Raw genomic sequence first — 24030 nt, forward strand, 5'->3', positions numbered from 1 at the left:
TCTCACATCCCATCCTTCTCCCTCCTCCCAGTGCCAGGTCATGGAGATGGGATGGAACCAGCTAGGGCTAATCCATCCCAGCAGTGCTGCAGGGGCCAATCTCTGCACAGGGATGTTGGTCTTGATACTCCTGTCCTCTTCCTTACAGGAGGATTTACTGGTGTCAAACTCCTACAAACAATTCATGTGTATTGTTTTTTAAAATCAGACTTCAAATACAACGTCCCTCTCTGCCCTCATTATTCCTCAGGCTGAAGGTCAGATCAGACTGGTGCTGGAGGCAGTGTTTGCTCTGGTTTTACTGTGAACAGTGACAGCCCAGTGCTGTCACTTCAGGCACTTGGTGTTGGAGCAGCTTGGCTGCAGCAGTGCTCACACTGCAATTCAACAAGGCCAAATGGAGGAAATAATAGTTCATTATTGCTACAGCATTTTGCCAAATACTGGAGCAGCCCAGTCTGCAGAGCCACAGCTTGGCTAAAAGATTCCAAAAGTGGGACTTTGTTCTAGCTGTGCAGGGTGGCAGGAGGACTACCCCATAACAGAACACATTTCTGGATGCACTACAGCACTCCCATCTTAGCTGTTTTACTTCCCAGTGCAGGAAGAACTGGAATAGCCTCTCTCAGGGAAAATGTCCATCCATGCAGTCCTGGAGTTTTACCTTGTCTCCAGAGCAACCTGCACTGCTCTAACACCACACTGACTGATCCAGTACATCTCACCCCAGGCCATCGTCTGAATTTCAGAACCTCTTCATGTCAATCAAACCTCTTGCTCACTTGTGCAAGGGCTTTGAGTTGAACTGTAAACAGAGAATCCCTGATTGCCAAAACTGCCTCATAAAGTCTTGGTCAAAACAGAGAAGTGAGTTTAAACCAATTTGGGAGCAGCTCCCCATGCCACATGCTGTCTGCAGCCATGACTATTACCAGAAACAGCTGATTACCAGCTGTTCATGTGACCAGAAGGTACAGTCCCATTAAAAAACACTCAGGTTTCTATTCCTTCTGGAAGAGTTGCCATTTTCCCAGTTCTCAGAGACTACTGTAAGCCACCTTAATTTCAACAAGCAAGCAAGCAAAAAAAAAAAAAAAAAAACCCACCAAAACTTTCTTCCCAAGTTCAGTGACACATTTTGACCCAATAAATACATCAGGACACTGATGTTACTTGGTCTGTTCTCAGGCAGGGGCCAAGGGTGATTCTTTACAGAAAGCTGTTCTGATGTCACTGTGTGGTCACAAGCTTGACAATCATCCCAATGATCCGAGAGCCACGGGGGCACATGCACAAATCCATGCTGGGATTCTTGATTTTATCCTGCAGCAGCTGGTCCAGCTCACAGCGCAGCTCCTTCACCAGCTCAGCCACCTAACACAGGTGGTGAAACACAGAGACAAGGCTCAGACCCATCCCCACTCAGCTCTGGCTGCTCCCCCAGCACAGCCCCTCCTGCTCCTCACCTGGTGGGAGGCAGCCACAAAGCGTATCCAGCCGTCATCCAGGGAAATGACGAAGTCGCCCTTGAGCAGCTGGATGTGCACCTGGCCGCCACCCAGCAGCACCAGCGGGTATACAGACACCATGCTGCAGTCGCGGATGAACACGCGGCTCGTCTTGATCTTCTCGTGGTACACCAGGTACGGGCTCTCAAAGTGCCTGGTCTGGGACAGGGACACACAGCCGGGTCAGTGACACTGCTCCTCCTGCCTCTGCCTCTTCTACTGCCTGAAAGTGCACCTGCAGCACTGACAGACCCTCCCTGACCCATAACAGCTACCAACAACTGTGTGGTTTAACTCTGTGCCCAGGAGGACACTCCTAACTCAGGAATGCACCTTTATTTATAATCCTAGCACAGGATTGTGCAATCATTAAGATTTTTTTATTTTAAACATCAACAGGGAGCCTCACTGTAATATTAAATATTCAAGCAAAGGTGATTTCTTTTATAAAAACCAGCATGCTTTGCAGAAAAAAAGCATCCTGACCTGGTAATTCACAGATGAAGGATGAATATGAACATAACCATCATTTTTAGTAACAAACTTCAGCTCTTCTGCTTTTGGTTGCATTTTGACTGCTCCTGTACTGGTCCTTTGGTATTTACCCTCTGGCTTTTTCACCTGTATGGTAAGAAAAACTGTTATAAAAATCTGCACCAGAAAACCTTTTAAGTTTTTCAAAAACAAATTCTGTAGTAGCAACATATCAAGTCACTGGAGACAGGTATTACACGCCAGGTACTGTCTAACCCTGACTTCCTTTGTAAACTCAGCATTCTAAAAAGATGTAATTTTAAATGGTTTCTTAACATTTGCAGCTGGCCTCTGTGTGACACTGCAATCAGCCTGTAAGAACAGCAGCAATACAAACTGGAGCTCTGCTCCAGTCTCTGACACAACAAGCAGCAAACTTTGGAAACCCAAGCCAAGCTCAAGCCTGCCACACTGAGCCCAAATGAAAGCAGACTGTGTGGATATGCTAGAAAATAAAAAAATGGAAAAGCATTCTTTTACCTGGACAACATTGGGATACAGTGCAGCACACAACATAGCTGAGATCAGCTTGATGTTCTCTGCATTCGAATTTGCCTGTGAAATCAACAGGGGACCATTAAGGATCCTACAGTTCAGAGTGTAAAGATAAAGCCCTGCTCCAGGAATGGCTGAATTCCTGAAACTGGTTCACTTTTATATCTGCTCTCTTGTGCTTGATAGAGGAGGAGAAGTCATTGCTCCTGCAGCCTCAGGCTGGATGTGGGCTGTGTTTTCCCCCACTATCAATGGAACAAATTGTAGCTGGATGTCAGAGAAAATTCAGCTGGGCACCAGGAAAGTGCTGGCCAAAGTGGCTTGCACCCTAGAGAAAGCAAGCACAAGTTGTCCCAAAACACAAAAAATCCTACCAACTACCAAATCCTGATTATCATGTAACCTCAGGACATCTCTGGCCCCAGCCATTCTGAAGACTGCCCACATGAAAAACTGCAGCAGCATTTTGAAGCTCTGATCAAATGGTGTGAATTACCTCCTCTCCTGTGGCATCCAACACACCATCGCCTCCTTGGGACCACTTCTTCTCAATATCTCTGGCTCTCAATCCCTCCTTCACAAAGCCAATGTCAGAAAGCAGCTCTGCAAACTGCCTCTTCAGGCTGGCAATTTCCTGCAACAGACAGAGCGCTGCGACAGCTGCCAGAAGAGTCTGCCCCAGTGGCTCCTTTCTGTCACTAGGATTCTGCAGTCCCTGTGCCAGGCGACAAACACTGACTTACCTGAAGAACTCTTCCTGACAGGAAGTTCTCCCTGCAGTAATTGTAGCTTGCTTGAGAGCCCTCTTTGATACTTAAACGCCATCCCTGATTGAGAGGATGGGAGGATGTTTTAATAAAACATTTCTGCTTGAATTTCAAACACATCACAAAACCCCAAGAGAGATGACTGTGTTTTAATTCACCTTATAGGCCTGGAGAAGAGCCAGGTAGTCACTCTTTCCTACTGCAAACTCCAGCTTCTTTTTGTTTGCTTCTTCCCTTTTATCCCATGGTGACACCTAGACAGGCAGTAACAGGTTAGTGTGTTCTTCCCCTCACCACTTGGACAAGCCATTGTAGAGCTATATGCCACATTCTCTTTGGTATTTTCACAGCAGCTCACAGGCCAGAATGCAAATTTTTCCTATAGATTACAGAAAATATGAGGCATTCAAAAGAGCACCTAATTTAAAAAGCCAAGGTGACAGTGAAGACACCGAGATCCAAACTGACCTCTGCATTCACAGCTCAGATATGTCAGTTCCATCATTATCACTGTTTCACAATTTATATTACCAGTAATTTTCCCACCAAATTCAGACAAAATGTGCCCACTTCCTAGCTACAAATAAAAAATAATATTCACTGTTTGTACTGAATATAAATACCACTCTTGCTGCTACCACACGGTTTAGAACTTCTGCTTATAACTGGACTGTTTTAACAAGCACTGCATTAACACAAAAACAACGCAGGTTGAAAAGAAGAATTAAAACACTCAAGTGTCATGTGTTGCAAGTCACAACAACATTTTGCTGCCGCACAAAAACACAGTCCTTGGGTTAAGAATACTTACAAACGGTGACTTAAAGGCCAAGCTGGCTGCTATGGTCAGCGCGGGATCCAGGCAGCGGAAGATGGTGCCAAACAGCATCAGTTTGCCAATCCTGACATCCACAGGCAGAGAAGCCAAGTGGTATCCCAGAGGGGTGAGCTTCTCATCAGCAGTTAACGCCCCCAGGTCCCGCAGTCGCACCTTTGATGCCTGCAAAGACTCTGTCCTAGGGGGCTCGATCAGTCGTGATAAGACAGAATGAAGACTCTGCTCAGAAAACATCTCCAGGATCTTAATTCTTAAGAGGAGGGGAGGGAAAGTTAAAAAGAAAAAAGAAAGAAAGAAAAAAAAGCAGCTTAGTTCCATACACAGGATAAAAAAAGCAAGCTTTTGTAAAAAACAGAATGAAAAAAGCTGACCAAAACCATGCTTTCACAAGCACACTCCCTAGCAGAGGGCCTGTAACACAAAGCTGAAGTCGGAGCAATGTGGAGTAGTGAGTCTGTAAGAACAGATTTCCATTTAGCACACTAAGGTTTGAAATAAAGCTTTTACTGCAGAACTGTAATTTGTGCTGCTTTGTTTCCTTTCAGTCCAAAGAGGTGCACAGTGTGCAGCAGGGACAGGAGGACCTCTTCCTTTAACATTCGCATGAAGATGGTGCTTGGTGCGTGTTGTGGCAGGTGCTCCCTGCAGCACAGGAAGGACATTCTGCACACTGGCTTTTCCAAGAAACACGACAGCTCACCTCAGACAGAGCTGCTCCAAGGGCACCCTCTGTATTTCTGGTAGTTGCTGTTTTACAAGCTGGTGGTTGTAGTGGTGGCTGCTGAAGAGATGGAAGCAGACGCCCGAGGCCACACGTCCTGCCCGCCCTTTCCTCTGCAGAGCGCTGGCCTTGGACACAAAGGTGTCCTCCAGACTTTCCATTCCTTTGCTTGGGTCATATCTACAGGAGAGCAATAGACAGGCTTGTATTCACAGAGCCACATAATGGTTTGGCTTGGAAGGGATCTAAAAGATCATCCAATTCCAACTTCCCCCTGTACATGCAGGAACAGGTTCTGTAGGATCATATTTACAGGAAAAAACCTTCTGAATAAGGTCATCTCTGTGGGTAAAAAAGTTGACAGTGCAAGAAGAAAGAAGCAGAAAGTTGCTTAGATGAAGAAAGAGACACGTGTTTGCCTTGTGTGCAATACATGCTACCAATCAAATAATGCGTGACTTTGTAATCCAAGATAAGAAATCAATATAAACAATGCTTAGAAGCAAACAAACAGCTTTTGCTTGATTCACATTGTGCAGAGTCTTCTCTCCTCAAGGTTCCACCAGACTAAGCTGCTCAGAGCCCTGTCCAGCATGGCCTTAAACCTTTCCAGGGATGGGGCAGTCACAGCTTCTCTGGAAAATCAGTGCCAGTGCCTTACCATAGTAAAGAATTTCTTCCTAATATCCAGTCTAAACCTGCCCTCTTTCAGACTGAAGCCATTTTACCACTTCATTTTACCACAGATTCTGCCAACTTCTGTATGGATACAATTCCCACTCTTGCACTTGGAACTGAGTTTAGATTGGCTTTCTACACCTCATGGTAGCTTTCTACAGCCCAAGTTTCCTTCCAGGTTTTCCCAGCTCTTTGGAAAACTCAAGGCTTAAAACAGTTTACAAAACCCTGAGGAATGGATGCCAGTACCTTTTCTCTTTCATTTTTCCAGAGTCAATCACGTAGACCACATCATCGATGGTGACAGATGTCTCTGCAATGTTGGTAGAGATGATAATTTTGGTAACTCCTGCAGGAGGCCTGAGGAACACAGACTGCTGCTCTTCACTGGACAGTGAGGAATGAAGTGGATAAACCACACATCTGCAAGGACAACAGAACAACATGCTCAGGGCATCTCCAGCCTTTCCTTCTGGGGAATATCTGCCTGCACACACATTTGCCTCATTAGAGACTATCAGTGTCACTTCTTGTAACCATCCAAGGCCAAATACAACCACAGCTGAATGTAACTCAGCAAACACTCTGATACAAATCAAGGGCTGAGATTTCAGTCTGGATCATGACTTACTACCCTGATATTTATAAAGCTTATTTATCCCTGGATAAAGACTGGCTTTGTGCAGGAAATGACTATTTATGGGTAAAGATGACTGTTTTGGAGCTTTTCTGCCTCACCTCTTGCTGTGCCTGTTATTAAAAAGAGCATTAGTCTGAAGTTGCTCATAAAGCATCTTGATTTCTGCTAGGCCAGGCAAAAATATCAACACAGCACCTATATATGTAGATAAAAAAAAAAAAACAGTCAACAAAAAGGACAGCACAATATTTCATTAATGTGCAATTATTGTACCAAAAAACCCCCACACAAGATGTAACAGTCCTTACAAGTAGACAATTTTCAAAGTAGACAATTTTCTCACCTTCCCCTCTCCCATGTATATCACAAGCTTTGTAATTCAACTAAAATTTTTTTTTTCAAAAATAGTCAGTAGCTATAAAAACTCTGCATGTAAATCATTAGTGTTGGGCTGTCCAAGAAGCTCCCAAGAATCTTCTTTTGTTTATTTCCCAAGGACAATGAAATTACCTGGGGGGTATGAATGTCTGCCAGCAACTATCCATTCCAGCAAGGCTTCAATTAATTCCAGATTAACTTTGTCCAAGTCCATGACTGACATTGTTTTCAACACTGCTTTGTTGACCCCTGGGAAAAAAAGAAACAAAACATGCAGTAAATCCATGTCTTGTAAAATACATCTGTAGATGCATGGGACCAGTTACAGCTTTGTTTAAAGAGCACCTGGCCTAGACTTGAAGAGGGCAGATCCATGCTTTGCCTCAAGCAAAGCTGCTTCAGCAAGAACAAATACAGAGAGCAAAGTGGAACTAACAAGGCATCTGAAAAGGGATGGAAATAGACAGCAGCTGAAAATTTTCAGATGCTAAGTAGTTTCAGCCAAGATGTTTGCTGTAGTTGAAGAGAACAATAGGTTCTCTTTTATTTTTTTAAACTGGCAGGAAGCTTCTCATCTAGAACTTCACAAGTGCAAAACTTAGAATTATAGATAAGCATTCAGCTTCCAGTGATAATATCCCACATTGTCTGTGTGCCAATTTACTAAATTTAAGGAGCTCACCTTTATATCGTGTAAGGAGCTGCTTCAGAGTTAATTTCTGGTCTGGATCTGAATCTCTGACCACTGTGTCAGTGGTTTCCAGAAGGCCAGCACGCCTCAGGTCTTCCTCTACTTCTTCAAATGCAGTTCTTTTGTGTCTCTCATTCTGTTCTTGCTTTACCTTCCTCCTGTAGGGACTGCTGCCCTCTAAAACATACCTGGACAGTAGAAGAACATTTGGTGATGTGGAAAGAAGCCCAGCAGTCTCCTGCTAATAATTAACTACAGAGACAGGGTATCCAAAATATTTTTTGTAAGTCTGAGAGGAACTTTGTATAAACCACAGATAAAATGAAGGTCAAGGTGCTTTACTAGAGCTCCCAGAGTGCAGGTGATGGGGGAGATCTGAGAAGATTTAAATAAATTTTTAAACAAATGCATAGAATTATTGCAGTCTCAAGGTCAAAAGTGCAACTTCAACCTCACCACTCAAATGCATCTGAGAATGTGTCAATTTCACACCTTGTCATTGCAATCACATCTTCCAGAAAAAACTGGTCCACAGGAAACGTTCGACCTCAAAGAAAACATGAGAATAAATACAACTACAGACAGCATGGAGAAAAGAAGAAAAAGACCAAAGATTATTGTAAATTTATACAGGTTATTATGGCATACACTGGCTTCACAGCTCTCATCTGCACTGCACTCTTCAGTGCAATTTCTGACTAGGATAAACAGTGGGTGTCTTCCAAGCATGAGTGTTCAAGGCCAGGTTGGATGGGGCTTTGAGCAACCTGGTCCAGTGGAAGGGCATCCCTGCCCATGGCAGGGGGTGGAACTAGATCACCTCTAAGATCCCTTTCAGGCCAAACCAATCTAGGTCTCCATGGCAGCATGCACAATGCACTCACACAGGCAGAGAAGGGCTGATACACTTATGGGGAACACACCCATGTTCCTCTCCTGCTCCATGGCATAAATCAGGAATTTAAAAGGCACAATTGGCTGCACATCCAGCTGGATCCTCTCACTGATCCTCTCCTCAAGGACACAGAAGAGTTGTCAGCTATGGTAAAATTAACCCAGGGAACCATGTAATGCACACACCACATAATCATTGTCTTCTGAGGAGGGAAATTCTGCTGGTACACAGACAGCACAAAAATGTCAACATTTCCAAGTCCTTTCTCTCCTAAACCTCATCATTCACTTCCTCTAAGTCTTCAGCATCCTATTTCTTGTATACATCCTCATCTTGAATCGAGAAACACTTTGCAAGAAGAAATAGTGAAAACAAATCCCTAAAACAATGAATGGTAATAAAATGAATGGTTTTCACCTGGAATGTTAATGATTGGACAGGAGTGGAAGTACTGAGAGAACAGCTCAGCATTCAGGGTGGCACTCATCAGTATAATGCGCAGGTCTGGCCTCTGAACCATTATATCCTTCAAAACCAGCAGCAGGAAGTCACTGAAGAAAACAGGCAAAAGAACATTTGAATGTCTTCAGTGTTAACTTTCAGAGTACTGTTCTCCACTTTCCTGGTGTTTTCCAACAGCACAGCAACACCATCACAGAAATATGAGCTTGTTGGAATGGCCTAGTGAAAGGCCATCTGCAAATCTGACTCTTCTCTGGTTGTCCCTTACTGGAGTGTCAGGATTACTTAGCAAAACCATTTAAACAACAAGTTTTCTAAATTACTTATATTAATGACAACACAAGAACATCAGATTAGAAATTAACTCAAAGTAACAGATGTTACTTTCTGCTCCTCTTCTGTACTGGAAGAGTTACTCAAACTTACCACTCTTCCCTGTTCATTGTATTTTTCCCTATATATCTATAGCTTTTGTGGCTATGACTAGAATACTAGCTTGAGGTTATTTTAAATAAGAAGGGAAGAGAGACACAAGCCCTTTTAAGTGGCTAAAATACCACCTGAGCCACAGAATAATGGGTAAGAGACAAAGCCTCCTAGAAACCCACTGCACTGCAGTGTTTGACAAGGAAAAAGAAAAGGATGCTTGCCACTTAATTTACAGAGATACTGACAGATATTATCTTATGCATGTAATCAGCAGGTAAGTGTGGTAAAACTGCAGAAGGCTAGAGCAGGATGGCATGAGACTGTCAAGTAAAATCTACAGACTGGAAGGAAATGTGAGCTTTTGTCCCTTGCTCTGTTGAAACTTGCATCAGGAGAAAAAAATTCCCCGAAAGGCAGGTGAAGAATTAAACCATAAGAAACAGACAGCTCTGTTAAAAAATTATTTAACCCTCCAGCCCCATCCAAAACCTCTTTGCAACACTGCTGCAATGTGAGGGCACACTGGAGGCACAGCAATTTATGAGAGATGTGCTCTCTCACAAGCTGCTGGAGCACAATTTCCTACTGCCCAAAGACAAGAACCTAAACCCAGACTCCTTCCTCCATCCCATATTAATGCCACAGGACCAGATATTGCACCTTATCCTACTAATGCTGTTTCTTCATTTTGCTTACAGGATAAGAGATTATTTACCTTTCTTCTGTTCTTTCATGAACTTCATCAACAATAACATGAGTGACTCCCTGCAAAGTCAGATCTCCTTCCAGCCTTCTCAACAGCACACCAGTAGTGCAGTACAACAGCCTGGTAGCTGAGGACTTGAAGGATAAGACAAAGCATTCAGTTGACTCTGGGCAAATTAACATAGTGCAAAGAGAATATCTGCTGCTCTAAAGCATTTGTTTCAGCTCAGTGCCAGCTTTGACTGAGAGGGAGTAAGTCCTGCTGGAGATGGATTTTAATTTCTTGACGGACACTGACAACACCTGATTCTTTACCAAGGAGAATTGCTACCTATCAGAAAATATGAACTGCTTTTCCTGTGGATATTGTTTTCTGACAAACAACTCAGATCTCTCTTCCTAGAAAGATTCGGTGAGTCTCTTTTTTAGCATACTTCTTGGAAAAAGCAATCAGCTGCAACACAGATGAAACTTCACTTCCAACACAGCAGTTTCTGTCTGGCTGTAGCTGTACCTTCAGTCTCCACTTGGGAGACACATGGGAATGACAAAAGGCAGAAAAACAGCCAGTAGCCTTCCAAAGGACAGCAGGATTACTCACACTCTCAAACCCCTTCACCTCACTAAACAGCAAGCAAACCTGCAAGACACAGCACTGCACTCGCATTCTGAAAAATGAACTGTGCAACCTGAGATGAAATAAAATACAGAACATGCTTCATAATATTTTATGAAATACAGATGATACAAACTTGCTTATCTCACTGCATGGCACGTACAGGGCAGAGATTCTGTACACTAGAGAAGCACTAAGCACATTTTAATAGGAGTAAATGAAAACCAGCAAGCAAAGCACAGGTACCTTTACACTTTCCAGACGGATCTGGTATCCAACAGTGAGTCCAATCCTTTCTGTTCTTTCCTTGGCTACACGTTCAGCCACGGAAATGGCAGAGATCCTGCGAGGCTGAGTGCAGATGATGTTTGCAACTCTGCTTGGACATCCTTGCAATGAAGCATCCAAGATAAACTGAGGAATCTGAGTGGTTTTCCCACATCTGCACAACAAAATCAGGAATTAATGAAAAACCTCACAAGTCCAACACCTTTCACCCACATAAAATGATGGCATTCCACTGGAAATCTGCTTTGTTTCATTAGAGTGATCCTTCACATGAAGTTCACCTAGGACTGCTGTCACTGGTCACACTGGTCACAGATGAGCCACCACCCCAACCTTTCCAGAACATGGACCAGGTTTCATGTTATTCTGTATATACTTTGATACATAAAGTCTGTATGTGCAATCACACTCTTACCCTGTCATGCCACTCACAACAAGAACTTGGTGACTCTCAAGCAAACCCAGAATGTTTTCTCTCTCTTGCCATGCAGGGAGCTTCTGTCTTTCATACAGCATGGACTGGAAGTGCCTGAAAGACTGATGGACAAAAACAGACAGCAGAGCAGTAAGAACACCACTGGGATGGAACAGAACCATCTGAAACAACAGCCTGTCTCTTAAATATCTATTTCTCTAAAGTAAGCAACAAAACTATGTTCTGCACATTGTACCTTTTTCTGTCGAAACTGTGTGCAAATTTTAACATTTTCGTTATACAGAGACTTTGCCTGCACATCATATTTTTTGGAAAGCTTCTTCTTCAAGTTCACATAACTCTCCACAACAACTTGTCCAGGCTCTTCTTCCTCCTCTTCCTCTTCTGCCACCACCGCTTCTTCCTGAGGCTCTGACACTATTGAGGCTAGAGACAGAGAGTCTACATTTAAATACTGCTATTACTAAGGAATGGGCAGTGCAGGAAAGAGAGACATGTTCCAGCAGCATTCCCAACAAAGAACCTTGTTAGACTGGCCATGAGGGTCTGCAGGATGGCTTCTGACATGCATTTAGTTCAAAACCACGAGCAAACCTCCCCTCACCTCACCAAATCACCCATAGCTTCTCCAGCCCCATCCCACCTGTCCCTGCACCAGGGGCTGGGTGGCCACACAGGGAGCCAGGATGATTAAGTGGTTTGCCTTCCTGAACGTTTTCCATGTGCCTCAGCTCACCTTTCCAATACACAACCACTTCTGTGCAGCACAAAATGATGTGATGGTAGCACCAGCTTATATATTACCATAGTTGTAATTAATTAATTGTTAAGCCAAGTACTTTTAAACCAAAGTTGAAATGGGCCCAGGCACTTCAGTCCCTTTGCCTATCAACTGAAGCAGGATTCGCTTAGACTGCCAGCCAGCCCTTGAAAGTTTTAAGGCTACTTTCACAAAAAAAAGGTACTTTATAGCATAAGGAATATTTTCTAACTAAAGAAAAATTTTTGGAATCTCAGCTTGGAACAAAGCTGTCTTTTTGCAGAGGTGTTTAAAAAATTGAAGTTTGTCTTACTGTAGCAAAAACACAGTGTGTCAGTAATCTTGAAAACTGTCCCGAAAAAAGCTTGCCTTAGATAAAAATAGTTTTGGAATTGAGAGCTCAAAAGTCCCCCTGCCACAAGTGACACAACCTCAACTCTCCCCCTGTGAAATCAACTTGTTTGCACCAGTATAAATAGAAAGGGATTGTATCTTGAACAACAATTCTATAACCACTTGACACATTTGCTCAGCCTTAAATCCACCTTTGTAAGTAAATTTTGAGGGGCTGTTGGTAATTTTAAGTGATCTAAAAAAAAGAGGTTTCTGAACTGATGAGTCGCAGATGCAGCAAAGTTTGCAAACAACCTTCCCTGTTCCCTTCCAAGCACTTTACTGGTCTATTCTGGTGAGCTCACACCTCCCAGTGCTTTCCAAGAATTGTGTGGCAATGGGCATCACTCACTCTGCCAAACCAAACTCTGTGCTCCTTGAACTCCGCACACAAAACCTCTCTGCTGCAACTTGATTACAGAAAGAACTTCCTGAGGCACAGACAGATCACGGATCTGGCTCACCACATGACTTTTATCTCCAGAAATAGATTTGGAACAGATGGCTGAACTGGGGGCTCTGCCTTGTCTCTCTTTTCTCTTTTAAATCTTTCTGAGTGTTCTTAGCCCTGAAACCATAAAGGAGATTTAGTGTACCTTCAGCTTGTTGATTTGAAGCAGGTGCACTCTCTCTCTGTGGCCCTACAGGAGGTGCTGCCAGCAGGGACACGGGAGGAACACTGAACTTGTGCTGAGTATTGCTCAGTAGCTCACTGATCTCGTGTTCATCTTCTAAGCAAGTCACCAAGGTGTACACCACTGGCTCATGAGACTCTGCAGCTGCCAAGGCCTTCCCAAAGAGGAATTCAGCGATGTGCAGGCGACAAGCAAGAGGCAGATTCTCGTCAGTGGTGTAAAATGCCACAAGAGGTGCCTGAAGAGGATACTTGTTCTCATCAGGAAATCTTATTTCAAGTTCATATACGGGACCATCACTATGTCTGAGATGAGCATCGTCCACAAAGTTCTTGGAAGCATTTAGTGGATGGTTTGGAGGGAACTCATGTCTAAATCTGCATTTTGAACCAAACCTGCAGCCTCCTTGGCAGTAAAATTTACATATTTCATTTGAAGTCTTTTTTGCTGCATCCTTTGTAGTGTTTTGTTTAGATTTTCTGAGTCTGTGGGCTAGGTAGTCCAATTCCAAACTAAAAGTCCAAACATGATTTTTAATCCTTTCTACAAATTTTTCTCCATAAATTGACCAGAGGGCAAAAGCTTCTTCTTGTCTCTGCTCTAAACATTCCTCTTGACTGGCTTCAGCAGCTGCTGCAGAAACCTGCATCTTCTCTCCAAACCTTTCAGAGAAGCACTGCAATAGCAAATACTCCAATGATGCCCCAATATTACCATTACAGGATCTCAGCACTGCCCTACAACGCTCACAGTCAAAACCATACCTGCACCAAAACAGAGAAAACAGGTGAGTTAGAGGCTCTTATGAAACAAAATAACCACAGATCTGCTCGATGAGGCTCACAGTAAGGGAGCATGCAAGGCACTGCCTCACACCTCAGAATGTAGCACTTAATAGTTTCAGGGTTAGATTTCCCCACACAACTACAGAAATTAAACTCTTCAGAAAAAGCGGTCACACATAAAATGCTCCCAAACAAAGCAAAAGTATTGAATAAATATCCATGTCTGAGCAAAACGGGTGAAGAACACCTGCAGGGAGGGCTGACAGAGTACTGAGACCAGTAATCTATCTCTTCATGACACAAATTATTCACTAAAAAGCATCACCTGGAGAGTTTGTGCACAGCAAATGAAGACACTTCACTGTCTACAATTCTGTGCTCAGCTGGCTCAGCAGACAACCTTGGCATTACATCAGAAGCTTCCTGCTCTGTTGACCAGCACTGTTCATCATGAAGGTAATCGGGCTCGTCATCTTCTCCTCCAGCTACACTGATAAAAAGAGTTATCAAGTTAAAATGAAACAAAGTTGAACTGTTGATATACATAAAACTCTGCCTCTGCAGCTTCAAATCCTTCATTTAAATGGAAGATTTGGCCATCCCTTTCCCAGAGTTAATATTGTAGAAGAACAAAGCAGAATCAAAATCATAAGATTTGAGATACAACTAAAAGTTAAGGAAAAAAATACTGTTTCCATTTCTAACAGTATGCTGGCTAAAGCATGCTCATGTAGAAAAGCTGGAGGCAGTGTCTCCATTTAAACTAACTCTGATTCAGGAGCCAGCTCCTGCCCTTGCAGCTCTTGAAGAAGTTCTTTCACTCTTCTCTGGTTTTCTGATGTCATGTGTATGGTCTGCAGAGGCATTTTTGCTTCAGGTCTCTGCTTCATGTGCCCTCCTCTTCTGGCAGGGGCACTTGCTCTGAAAATTAAAATAGGACATAACCATGAGTTATTTGCCCACCTCTAATGTTCGTGACTGAATTGGGATGTTAGGGCCCAAACTTATAATCCAAAACAGGAAAATCAAAATAAATCTATCACCTAAGGATTATTCATATGGATTCACTCATATGTGACCAGGTGTTATGGGTTATGTTTTGACTAGCTCCTCTCCCTACCCCCCACCATGGAGCTGCCGGCCCCTCCCCCGGGCTGTTTTATCTAGCCGGGTGTTTTTCGGCTTTTGGGGCTTTTTGCTGCCACTCGCTGCTGCTTCTGCTGCCCCCCTGCCCCCCTCCCCTTCGCTGCTTCAGCTGCCTTTCCGCCAGCTGGCTAAACTGCCCCTCTCCCTTCCCCCCGCCCCATCCCTAAGATTTGCACCAGCTCCAGAGGAAACGGATCTGAACTTCGGAGACCACCTCTGGAAGTCTGCCAAAAAAGCTCTGCTGCCCTTCCCGGCGAAGATCTGCCGAGTTCATCTCAATCCGAGTCTGTGCTGGGAAGTGTTTCTTTTGTATTTTGTTAATAAAAAGTTTTTTCCACTTTCCCCTGAAGAAAATTCTTTCCGAGCTTGGTGAAGGAAGAAATTGTAAGGGGGGGAGGGGGCCCTTTAGAGGTCTTTTTCCTAAAATTTGTCCCAAACTTGGACACCAGGATTTGTGTATCTTTATCTGTACACACATGTGCATATATGTTTTGTATCTTATGTCACATCCAAAATTATTTACTGAACACTTTGCTAGGTAAAGCCATTCTCAGACTACAATACAAACACATATTTCTAAGCTAGATGGCTCAGAATACAAACATACTAAACTAATACTAAACTGATTCTAAACTGCTGATTTTCCATGGCCTAGCTTCTGTTTTGTAATACACAAATATTAATATCCTGTATTTATTAGTGTGTTCTGACCAAAAGTGTCTTGAAATTACTTTATGACTGAAGAAGAAAATCAGAGGTTCTAATCTTTAAAAAAATAAAACACTTTCCTAGGTATAAAATTTATAAAACAATAATCAAAAAATACCTGTAAAAACTGCTTCATAATGAAACACTTTCATCACCCTTTCACTCTTCTCTACATTCAAACATGTCCAAAAACCAGGCCCAAATGTCTATGTATGACAGCATCAAAAAAAGTATCCCAAACAACCCCCAAGTATCCCAGACATCTCTATGCCAATCCCTCCCCAAACTAACAGAAATACCTGGATTCTAGCCTTGGTTCCTCAAAGAGACAAAAATCATCTCCATCATCCCAGATTTTGGTTGAACATTTCCTATTTCCACCAAGCTGAGACTTGTTTGAATGGCCACTGCTGCCTCCTCGTTTTCCACCACCTCCTCTTCCTCGTCCTCCTCCTGTGTTGGGCCTTCCTCTTTTCCTCCCTGCCCAACTCATGTTTCCTTGCTGAAGGAGAGGAAAAAACAGCTCTTAGTTGTGAAGGTGATTGATTAAGCACATTGTGTATGTCAGAGCACACATTATTTCTTTTTCTACATGACAAGGCACTCTCTCAAACCACTGTTGATTATCTGCATGTTGGTGTGCCTGTATGCACCTGGAGCAAAAAAAAAAAAAAAAATTCTTCTGGAACATTGCTTAGTAACTTCTGTGGCTTTAGAAAAGATTATTATTATTATTACAATAATTTATGTTATATATAAATTATATGGTTGAAGTTATAAATAAATACATAAATATTATTATGAGGAATATGAAATAATATTCTTTAGCCAAAAGCTGCAAGTTTGACAAAACTCTCTGTCAAAAGCATGAGCCTACCAGCAGTGCTGGTAGGAACTAGGAACCCCAGTTCTACCACTCAGAACCTTCTTGGATCCATGCAGCCCACAGGACAAACCCCCAAGGGAAATTTCACAGAAGAAAGCAGCCTCTGCCCTGCCACTTTTTAACTCAGCATCTTGCAGGGTTGAGACTAAAAGAGCCAAAGCCGAAGATATAATGGTTTTTTTCAGGTTATCTCACACTGGGCTCCGTTCTGCAGGGAGCTGCCCGGGTTGAATGAGCGGCGTCCCCTTCCCACAGCAGCCCCTTAGGGCTGAGCAGCTGCCATTAACACATCCAACATGAACACATCTCCCGCTGCACCTCCTACTAATGGGAAACTATTACAGGGAACAGGAGAGTCCGGCCGGAGTTTATTTTATTCCCTGCATCTTTGCACTGGCACCTCCACAGCCAGGACAAGAACTGATGTGGCCGCGCACAAGCAAGAGCCCAAACGAGGGCTTGGAAAGAAGCAAATTCCCTTTTTTGTCGTCGGGGCTGGACAGGAGCTCACAGCCGAGCTGACCCCGCTCGGAGCAGTTTGGCAAAAGTGAGGGAGGAAGGAGACCATAGCAGGTGCGCCGAGGCCTCTGTCACACAGGGTTCTGTCTCTGCCTCTCAGCTCAGAGCTCAGAGTCCCGGGCACGGAGCAGCTCCGACCCTCCCCGCTCTCCCTCACGGGTGTCTGGGCACTCTCAATCCTCTCCCAGCCCCGCGTTCCCCGGACCCCATCCCCTCCCTGCCCACCTCCCCTCAGCCACCATCACAGAGCGCCCCCCTCCCTTTCCCTCCAGCCCCGCTCTCCGCGGGACCGTGACACCCCCGGGAGCTCCACCACCCCTTTCCCTCAGCATTCCCACCTCTCCGCCCGGCACCTCTCGGACTCCCCAGCCCGGATCCGCGGCGTTTCCCTTCCGGGCCACGGCAGCTCCGCCCGCCCCGCCCCGCTCCGATCCCCTCCCCTCAAGTAGGGCCGGGCGCTGTGAGAATTGCGCACGGCTTTAAGCTGCTGCTCCTTTTAATTTCTGGGTGTGTGTGGCTGTAACAGTGACACGGGCTGTTTGTTTCTCAGCGGGCATGCTGATTTTTAAAGCATCACTCGTATTGCCACGTAAAAGCGAGAACGATGGTTGAAAATCTTTGTGGGTGCTCGCTGCACCAGCCCCACAAGATACTGAGGGAGCTCGGCCAGGAGAAAAGGAGGCTCGGGGGGGATTTTATCACTCTCTAGAATTCCCCCACAGGACCAGCCTGGTCGGGTGGGGGTCGGCCTCTTCTCCCAGGCTACAAGTGACAGGCCGGGAGGAAACGGCCTCAAGTTGTGCCAGGGAAGGTTTAGACTGTGTATTAGGAAAGGTGTTTATGGAAAGGGCGGCCAAGCATTGGAATCACACAGGGAATCGCCATCCTTGGAAGTGTTAACCCTGGTATATGGCGCTTGGGGCGGGTTTGGTTTTTGGTGGGCCTGGTGGTGTTGGGTTAATGGCTGTACTCAGTGATCTGGGAGGTCTCCAAGCTTCACTACAAAACCGGGTTTGGGGGATTAAAAGCCGTACTAGTTTCAGAGTGAGGTATTCTCACCCATAAGCGACAAGAGCCCCCAGAGCCGTGTCTCTGAGCTGGGGAAAGTCTCTCTGCACACAGATCCCGGCACACGCAGGGTCACCCGTGACAGCTGCCCTGCAGCAGACCCTGTCGGGTCTTGACTCTATGGATGGAGACTCCACAACCCCTCCAGGCAACCTGGACCAGGTTGGAGTTTAGAGCAAAAAACTACCATAAAACTACCCAAAAAGGAAAAAAAAAAAATTACACACTGGTTTGGCTATATAAAAATCATCACAGCTCTCAATCCCTCCAGGCAGCACCTGCCATGAGTGTGTTTCCTCAGGGTCCTTCTACAGATGATGGCCACAGCCACCACTCTGATGGTCCATTTTGGTTTTCTCTGCCCCACCAGCCCCAGAAGGGGAAGAATGGTTCATAGAAATGCTGCTGGCTCACACTCCATGCCACCCAAAGATGCCTGGTCCAGCAGGGCTTTAGTGCTGCATGCACCCACCTCTGGGAGCAGCCTGTCCACAGGAGATGGAGAGTCAGCTCCGGGAGAGGTGGCTCTCTACAGCAGAAGAAATGCATTGCATGATCTCATGCGATTTTGCCTCTCAGATGCTTTCTTGTCTTAAAGTGAAAATACTTCTATTCTCATGCATATATACACTATTCTCATTTCCTAGAGAGGGACTGCAAAAGGACACCTGAGTTTTGCTTGAGGGCAACAGTTGATTTTGTTAATTTCCTTGCGTTTTGCTTCTGAAATAGCCAGCTCAAAAAACAACAAACAAAACAAATTAAATACTGTGTTCTCTGTCCCTAGTCCTTGACTTCAGACGTAGTAGCATCTTCCAGAGAGCTTCTGCTAATTTAGGAGCCTGTCCTTTCAGCTTCTTTGCTCGGCCCCACATTTATCTATGCTGCACAGCAATTATACTGATTGAGGTTGTGCAGTTTTACATTTCAGGTTTCCTGCCTAGAGGGTATCTTCGAATTTCAGGGAGAAATTATTCTGCCTTTTGTTACTGCACCTCCTCCTTTATGTCTTCCTGTTCTTATGCTTCACAGTAACTCTGTGGACTGGCCCAAGCACTGCCCTGACAGCCCTGCCCTTGGGTTACTTGAATTCTCCACATGCTTTCTTGAGGCCTTTGGGAGCAAAAAGCCCTCCAGTGAAGGGTTGATCCTCCTTAGGGAAGAAATGGAGCAGGTGTGGAAGGCTGCTGCTCCCCACCATCCAAGCCCTTACATATTTTTACTCAAAATTTTTTATCATGTAGCAAGAAACAGAAAATACTCAAGTGCTGGTTATTGCTGCTACCCTGCCATAGCTGCTTTGGCAACCTTGCCCTTGGCCCCTGCACCTTCTTGGCCTTGGCATCCCTAGGAAAGCCAGGCTGTCAGCAGACGGGGAGAAGCCGGTCCCATTTCCCTGTCCCCAACTGGAGGTGGTCTTTTTTGGATGCCACAGGAGGTTAAGATCTTCTGAGCCTGGCAAAGCAGCACAGCCAGCCCAGGGCTCCTCACCCTCCCTCCCCAGCCCTGTGCAATGCTAATTAAAAAGTCAGAAAGTCTGCCTCGCCTTCTTTCAAGTTCACAGTCCTGGTTTTTGCATGGGCACGCAAGGATGTGACCTGAAGATTATATAATTAGAAGGCTTTTGTTATGCTTGCATTTCAAATCAGTGATTAGTATGTGACAGTCCCATCCTGGGAAACGTCAAGCTTCCATTGCTCTCCTCTCTCTCTCTCTCTCCTTTCTTGCACAGTGCTAATTCCCAACTCTAGCAACTGCCAGTGCTGAAGGATCTTCAACTAGCCTGGGGTAAGTTTAAAATTTACTCAGTTTGGGATGAAGAGTGGGATTAATTATGGCATTTGTCATATTATTGGAAACAGCTAGAGCCATAACTAACTATATTGTGTGTGCAGCTCATAAAATGACATTTAAAGTGTTTTGCATCTTCAGTGCCCAGTTATTTTCAGCAGATTTCTTCTAAGATTCTGAATGGAGATCTAGCTTCTTAATGTGCTGAATAATATTGTTAGGCTGCATTTATAGTGAGGTCTCTAAAATAGTTTTAAAAGGTCTTTTTTTGCTCTCACCATTTACAAGCTAGATTAAAGTATTATGCTGAATTGATTTATTTGGATGATAACTGCATTAGAGTTATTTGGAGACAAAGTGCAAGAGTGATGGGAGTAAATAAGTGATTTTTGTTCTCTTTAGAGGACTGGGGGTTGTTCTCCAAGTGGGGTATATAAAACAGCCAGCAATATCAGCCAGCAGCATTGAGACAGTCACTAGGAAGATCCCAAACATTTATTTAGGAAAACTGTGGATGCTTAACAACTGAAGCAGGAAAACTACACATGGATTCCCTTGCACTGTTCCCCATGTCATGATTTCAGGAGCAGAATGGGACAGGAAGCCAGATAAATAGTAACAGCTGTGCTCCAAGGCTATGCTATGAAGCTTTACTGAGCCCTGCCTGCTTGCATGCTGAAGCTTGGTGTAGTCCCTCAGTCTTTTTGACCTGTGATCCTCTGCACAGCTGATTCTCTCCCCCAGTTGTGCCATTCTGTGTGAGGGGAGCGCTGGGAGGGGGAGCATGGTCACACAGATGCAGTTCAGGCTGTAGGACCTGCCTCCCCTCTCTGCACCATGGCTTTTTGCAGGAACCCCACTCCTGTGCTGCCTCAAGGGCACAACTCACTGGGACCTCATCCACCATCCATCCATCCATCCATCCATCCATCCATCCATCCATCCATCCATCCATCCATCCATCCATCCATCCATCCATCCATCCATCCATCCCTTCTCCCTCAGGGGTCTCATGGAAGTGGGTGCTGGCCCAGGCTCTGTTAACAGGTTGGGTGCTGTGCTGGGAGGGAGAGACTGCTGTGCCAGCTGCTCGTGCAAGGCACCAGGGCAGGATACTTTGGTGGTCACCAGTGGCCAGCACCATGGCAATCACTAACAGCAGAGGTTCCAGCAGATTTGGCTGCTGGAGGGGAGCCAGAAGGGGCAAATATATCTTTATGCCGTGATGGAGGAATCTGGTGGCTTTAACACCTTCAAATTATTCTATGGGCTTTGCTCTGGAAATATTATTCTGACTAGATGAGAGCTGCAGGAGTGTAAATGAGTTTTAGTGCTCAGCTCTGAAGAAACAAGCATGTCTGCCATTTCTTGTCCCTAAAGCAGGGGACCTGGGCTTGAATGGCAGGCCAGGACAGCCTGGGAATGGCTCCGTGTGACTGCGTACTGAGCCTGGCCAGTGGGGGCCTTGCAGAGGAACAATAACATATCCTTGTTGATAAGGGAACTATCCTGTGGTGGGCTGGCACATCAGGCAAACCTTGGATTTGCCACAGGTGGAGGTAGTGGTTTAGGAAACCACTCAACTTGCTGCTGATGTGCACATGGATTCATTCATGTATGTGTATACAGGAAGGGGCTTGCTCCGGACTGAGACAAAAACATGAAGGGGAGAATCCTCTCCAGCTTTTAACTGCCTCAAGGCAGTTAAAAGAAGGTGGAGTCCAGAATCTTCCCAGAGGTGCACAGTGACAGGCAGTGGGTACAAGCTGCAGCTAAGTGAAACCCTGACTGGTTGTAAAGAAAAATATTCTTCTTCAGGGAACTGCAGGGCCCAGAGTGTCTGTGAAGACTTAGTGGGGAAAATATCCAGACCTGAGCTGGACAGAGTCCTGAGGAAGTTTGGCATTGCTATTGATTTGAGCAGGAAATTGAACTAGAGCCACACAAGGGCTCCTGCTCACCTGGGCTCTGCTGTGAGTTTAGCCAGCAGAGGCATGATTTGACCAAGCAGCCCCCATCCAGGGTCTTAGGGCCAAATACCAATCCTATTTTCCAACCCATTTTTGCATCCTTTAGGCACAGGCCAGACACTGTTCAGCCAGCTCAGGCTCCCTGAAATCCTGGTCCCTGGTAAGGACAGTGTTAACAGCTTCCCCACCCACAGCTGGAGGGAACAGAGGACAAACCTTCCCTCCAAACCAGGGCAAGGTTTGTATTCTCTTCCAGTGATGAGGAAGAACTGATTAGTTTTGTTTCTTATATTCAGCAATTCAGAAGATCCAGGGGGAGAGAGGCAGTGTTACATATTCACCGAGTACAGCAGTGAGCCCCAATTTCTTGAAAATAGCCAATTCTTTAATGTAACAAGGAACCAAGCAATAACTCAGGAAATTGCAGGGTGCAGATAGAAGACAGACAAAGACAGATTTTCTGGACCCACTTAACCAAGGTCAACCTACTTTGCAGTACAATCAGGTAGCAGAACTCCTGGTTTGCCTGGACCAGGAGGCGATGGCGGTATCCCCCGGTGTCCCAGTTTCAAAGACTCATTCCTGAGTTTTGCAGAGGACACAGACTGTGCTTAAACATGTCCTCAATAGAAAAGGCAAAAATATGCTAAAAAGAAATAAATTTCCAGCAAAATGCTGGTTTTTTTCTTTTCAGTGAAAACAGAGGAGGTTCATGTTTCTTTCATATGTTTTGTCTTTCCTACTTGTTCTTCTTCCTCCAGCATTGCAAAAGCAATTCTGAATTTTAAAACCAGTTCTCTGTTAAGCACACTAATTCTAGTTCAACAGCCCAATAACAAAAGTGTCTGGAATTTTCTATGGTGCTGACTAATTTAAATTGGGAGCAAAGTTGTAACAACTTTACTACTGAAGTTGAATTTATAAGTCTGTTTTGTTCAGAGACACATACTTAAATACCTTGTCCTCAAAACTTCTGGAGAGATTCAGCTACTTTAAAAACAAGTCGCATTCTTGTCATTCTCTGGAATACCTAATACCAGAAAAATTTTTTTTTCTTTTCTTTTCTTTTTTTTTTTTTTTTTTTTTTTTTTTTTTTTTTTTTTTTTTTTTTTCTGAAGAGCGCTGGTACACAGAGCATAGAGTAAGAGGTTGAGTGAGTTGGGTTTGTCCAGCTTGGGGAAAGGAAGGCTGTGAGACTTCTACAGCCATCTGCAACTATTTACTTAATAGGGGTTGTAGTCCAGACAGCCAGGCTTTTCTCACAGATACAATGGACAAATGGCCATGGGCACAAATTCCAACAAAAGAAATCTTGATTTTCCATAAGGAAAAAATTCTTCCCCATAGAAGCAGTATAGCCCCAGTATGCAGGCGCAGAAAGGTTGAGAATTCTCTAACCTGGGACACACTTAGACCTTGACTAGGTATGGCCCTAAGTAACCTGCTCTAGCTTTGGGGTTAGCCCTGCTTTGAGTCAGACAACTGCCCATCTAAACTCTGTAATGACTCTAAGTATGTTGTTCTATCAGCTGATCAAATCCAGATGTAACAAACTCTAAGATTTATCTCACTGTGGAAGCTTTCCCAGGCTATTTTTACAAAGCCCACTTCAAAGGTCTCTCAACCTTTGCTCAGATTTTCCTCACACCTCACCAAGGGATCCTCTGTCCTGAGAAGTCAGTGGATCTTCTTAGCAAGGGATCTTCTAAACAGCTCTCTTACAAATAATTTAGTCTTTTCATTAACCCTCAAGCTTATGATGATGCTTAACCCTAAGTCTGTCCAGCAGTGTGCTGGAAGCCTCTCAGTCCACACCATATCCTACAGCAAGAGGTCAGCTGGGTATTCTGTGGCACTGATAGTGCCACCACCCTCGTCTCCTGGGAATTCCACACTCAAAAGCCCTCAAGTTTAATGTGTGGTGCCCAAAGCTACACTCCTGACTGCAGTGTATTTATATATATATAATATATATATTATATATATATATTTATATATATATATGTAGCAGATGCGGCTGCTTCTGCTCTGATTTTCAGTAGCCACACAGGACTCCTGCATATTTAGCAGATCTCCTATCTATTTAATGCTATGTGTCTTTCTCTGTGCCTGCTACCCTGAACACATCACCCCAGACTTCTCTGGACTGCCTTGGCAGAGCTGTGCTAGCAGAGGTCTGTGCCATAATTACACTGGCCACTCCAGTCCCATTAGCAAAGCCAAGGATGACTCACATCAGCCTTTTGCATAGCTGTGTCCAACAGGAATTAAGGTAGGAGGTTATTCTA

The 24030-nt window shown here is 44.6% G+C and overlaps 2 protein-coding genes across 9 annotated transcripts in view; one reads left to right on the forward strand and one right to left on the reverse strand.

Moving 5' to 3' along the window:
• Positions 1-1118: 1118 nt before the first annotated feature.
• On the reverse strand, positions 1119-17323 carry DHX57 (DExH-box helicase 57). Of its 2 annotated transcripts, XM_079297527.1 has the most exons (24): positions 17252-17323; positions 15808-16010; positions 14423-14575; positions 13980-14144; positions 12831-13633; positions 11317-11507; positions 11061-11182; positions 10604-10799; positions 9752-9876; positions 8563-8696; positions 7743-7797; positions 7242-7438; positions 6692-6808; positions 6280-6376; positions 5791-5964; positions 4843-5043; positions 4116-4392; positions 3463-3558; positions 3281-3364; positions 3034-3171; positions 2523-2597; positions 1995-2129; positions 1467-1667; positions 1119-1374 (listed from the first exon to the last, which is right to left on the reverse strand). In XM_079297527.1, exons 2-24 carry the CDS (start codon positions 15999-16001, stop codon positions 1231-1233), a joined length of 4074 nt encoding a protein of 1357 aa, XP_079153653.1. In that variant the 5' UTR covers positions 16002-16010; positions 17252-17323; the 3' UTR covers positions 1119-1230. The 2 variants fall into 2 exon arrangements, with proteins under 2 accessions (XP_079153653.1, XP_079153654.1); XM_079297528.1 differs by lacking the exons at positions 15808-16010; positions 17252-17323 and having other exon boundaries at positions 13980-14139; positions 14423-14560.
• Positions 17324-18992: 1669 nt separating this feature from the next.
• The window catches only part of ARHGEF33 (Rho guanine nucleotide exchange factor 33), a 30902-nt gene continuing 25864 nt past the window's right edge, over positions 18993-24030 (forward strand). For 6 of the 7 annotated variants that reach the window (XR_013773243.1, XM_079297662.1, XM_079297664.1 and 3 more), the window contains exon 1: positions 19464-19769. The gene's annotated coding sequence lies outside the window, so the exon portion shown is untranslated. Of the gene's footprint in view, positions 19420-19463; positions 19770-24030 lie in introns of those variants that run through there. The other variant, XM_079297663.1, reaches the window with a different exon arrangement.

The sequence above is a fragment of the Erithacus rubecula genome (assembly GCF_903797595.1).
Source record: "Erithacus rubecula genome assembly, chromosome: 2".
In the NCBI taxonomy this organism is placed as follows: Eukaryota; Metazoa; Chordata; class Aves; order Passeriformes; family Muscicapidae; genus Erithacus; species Erithacus rubecula.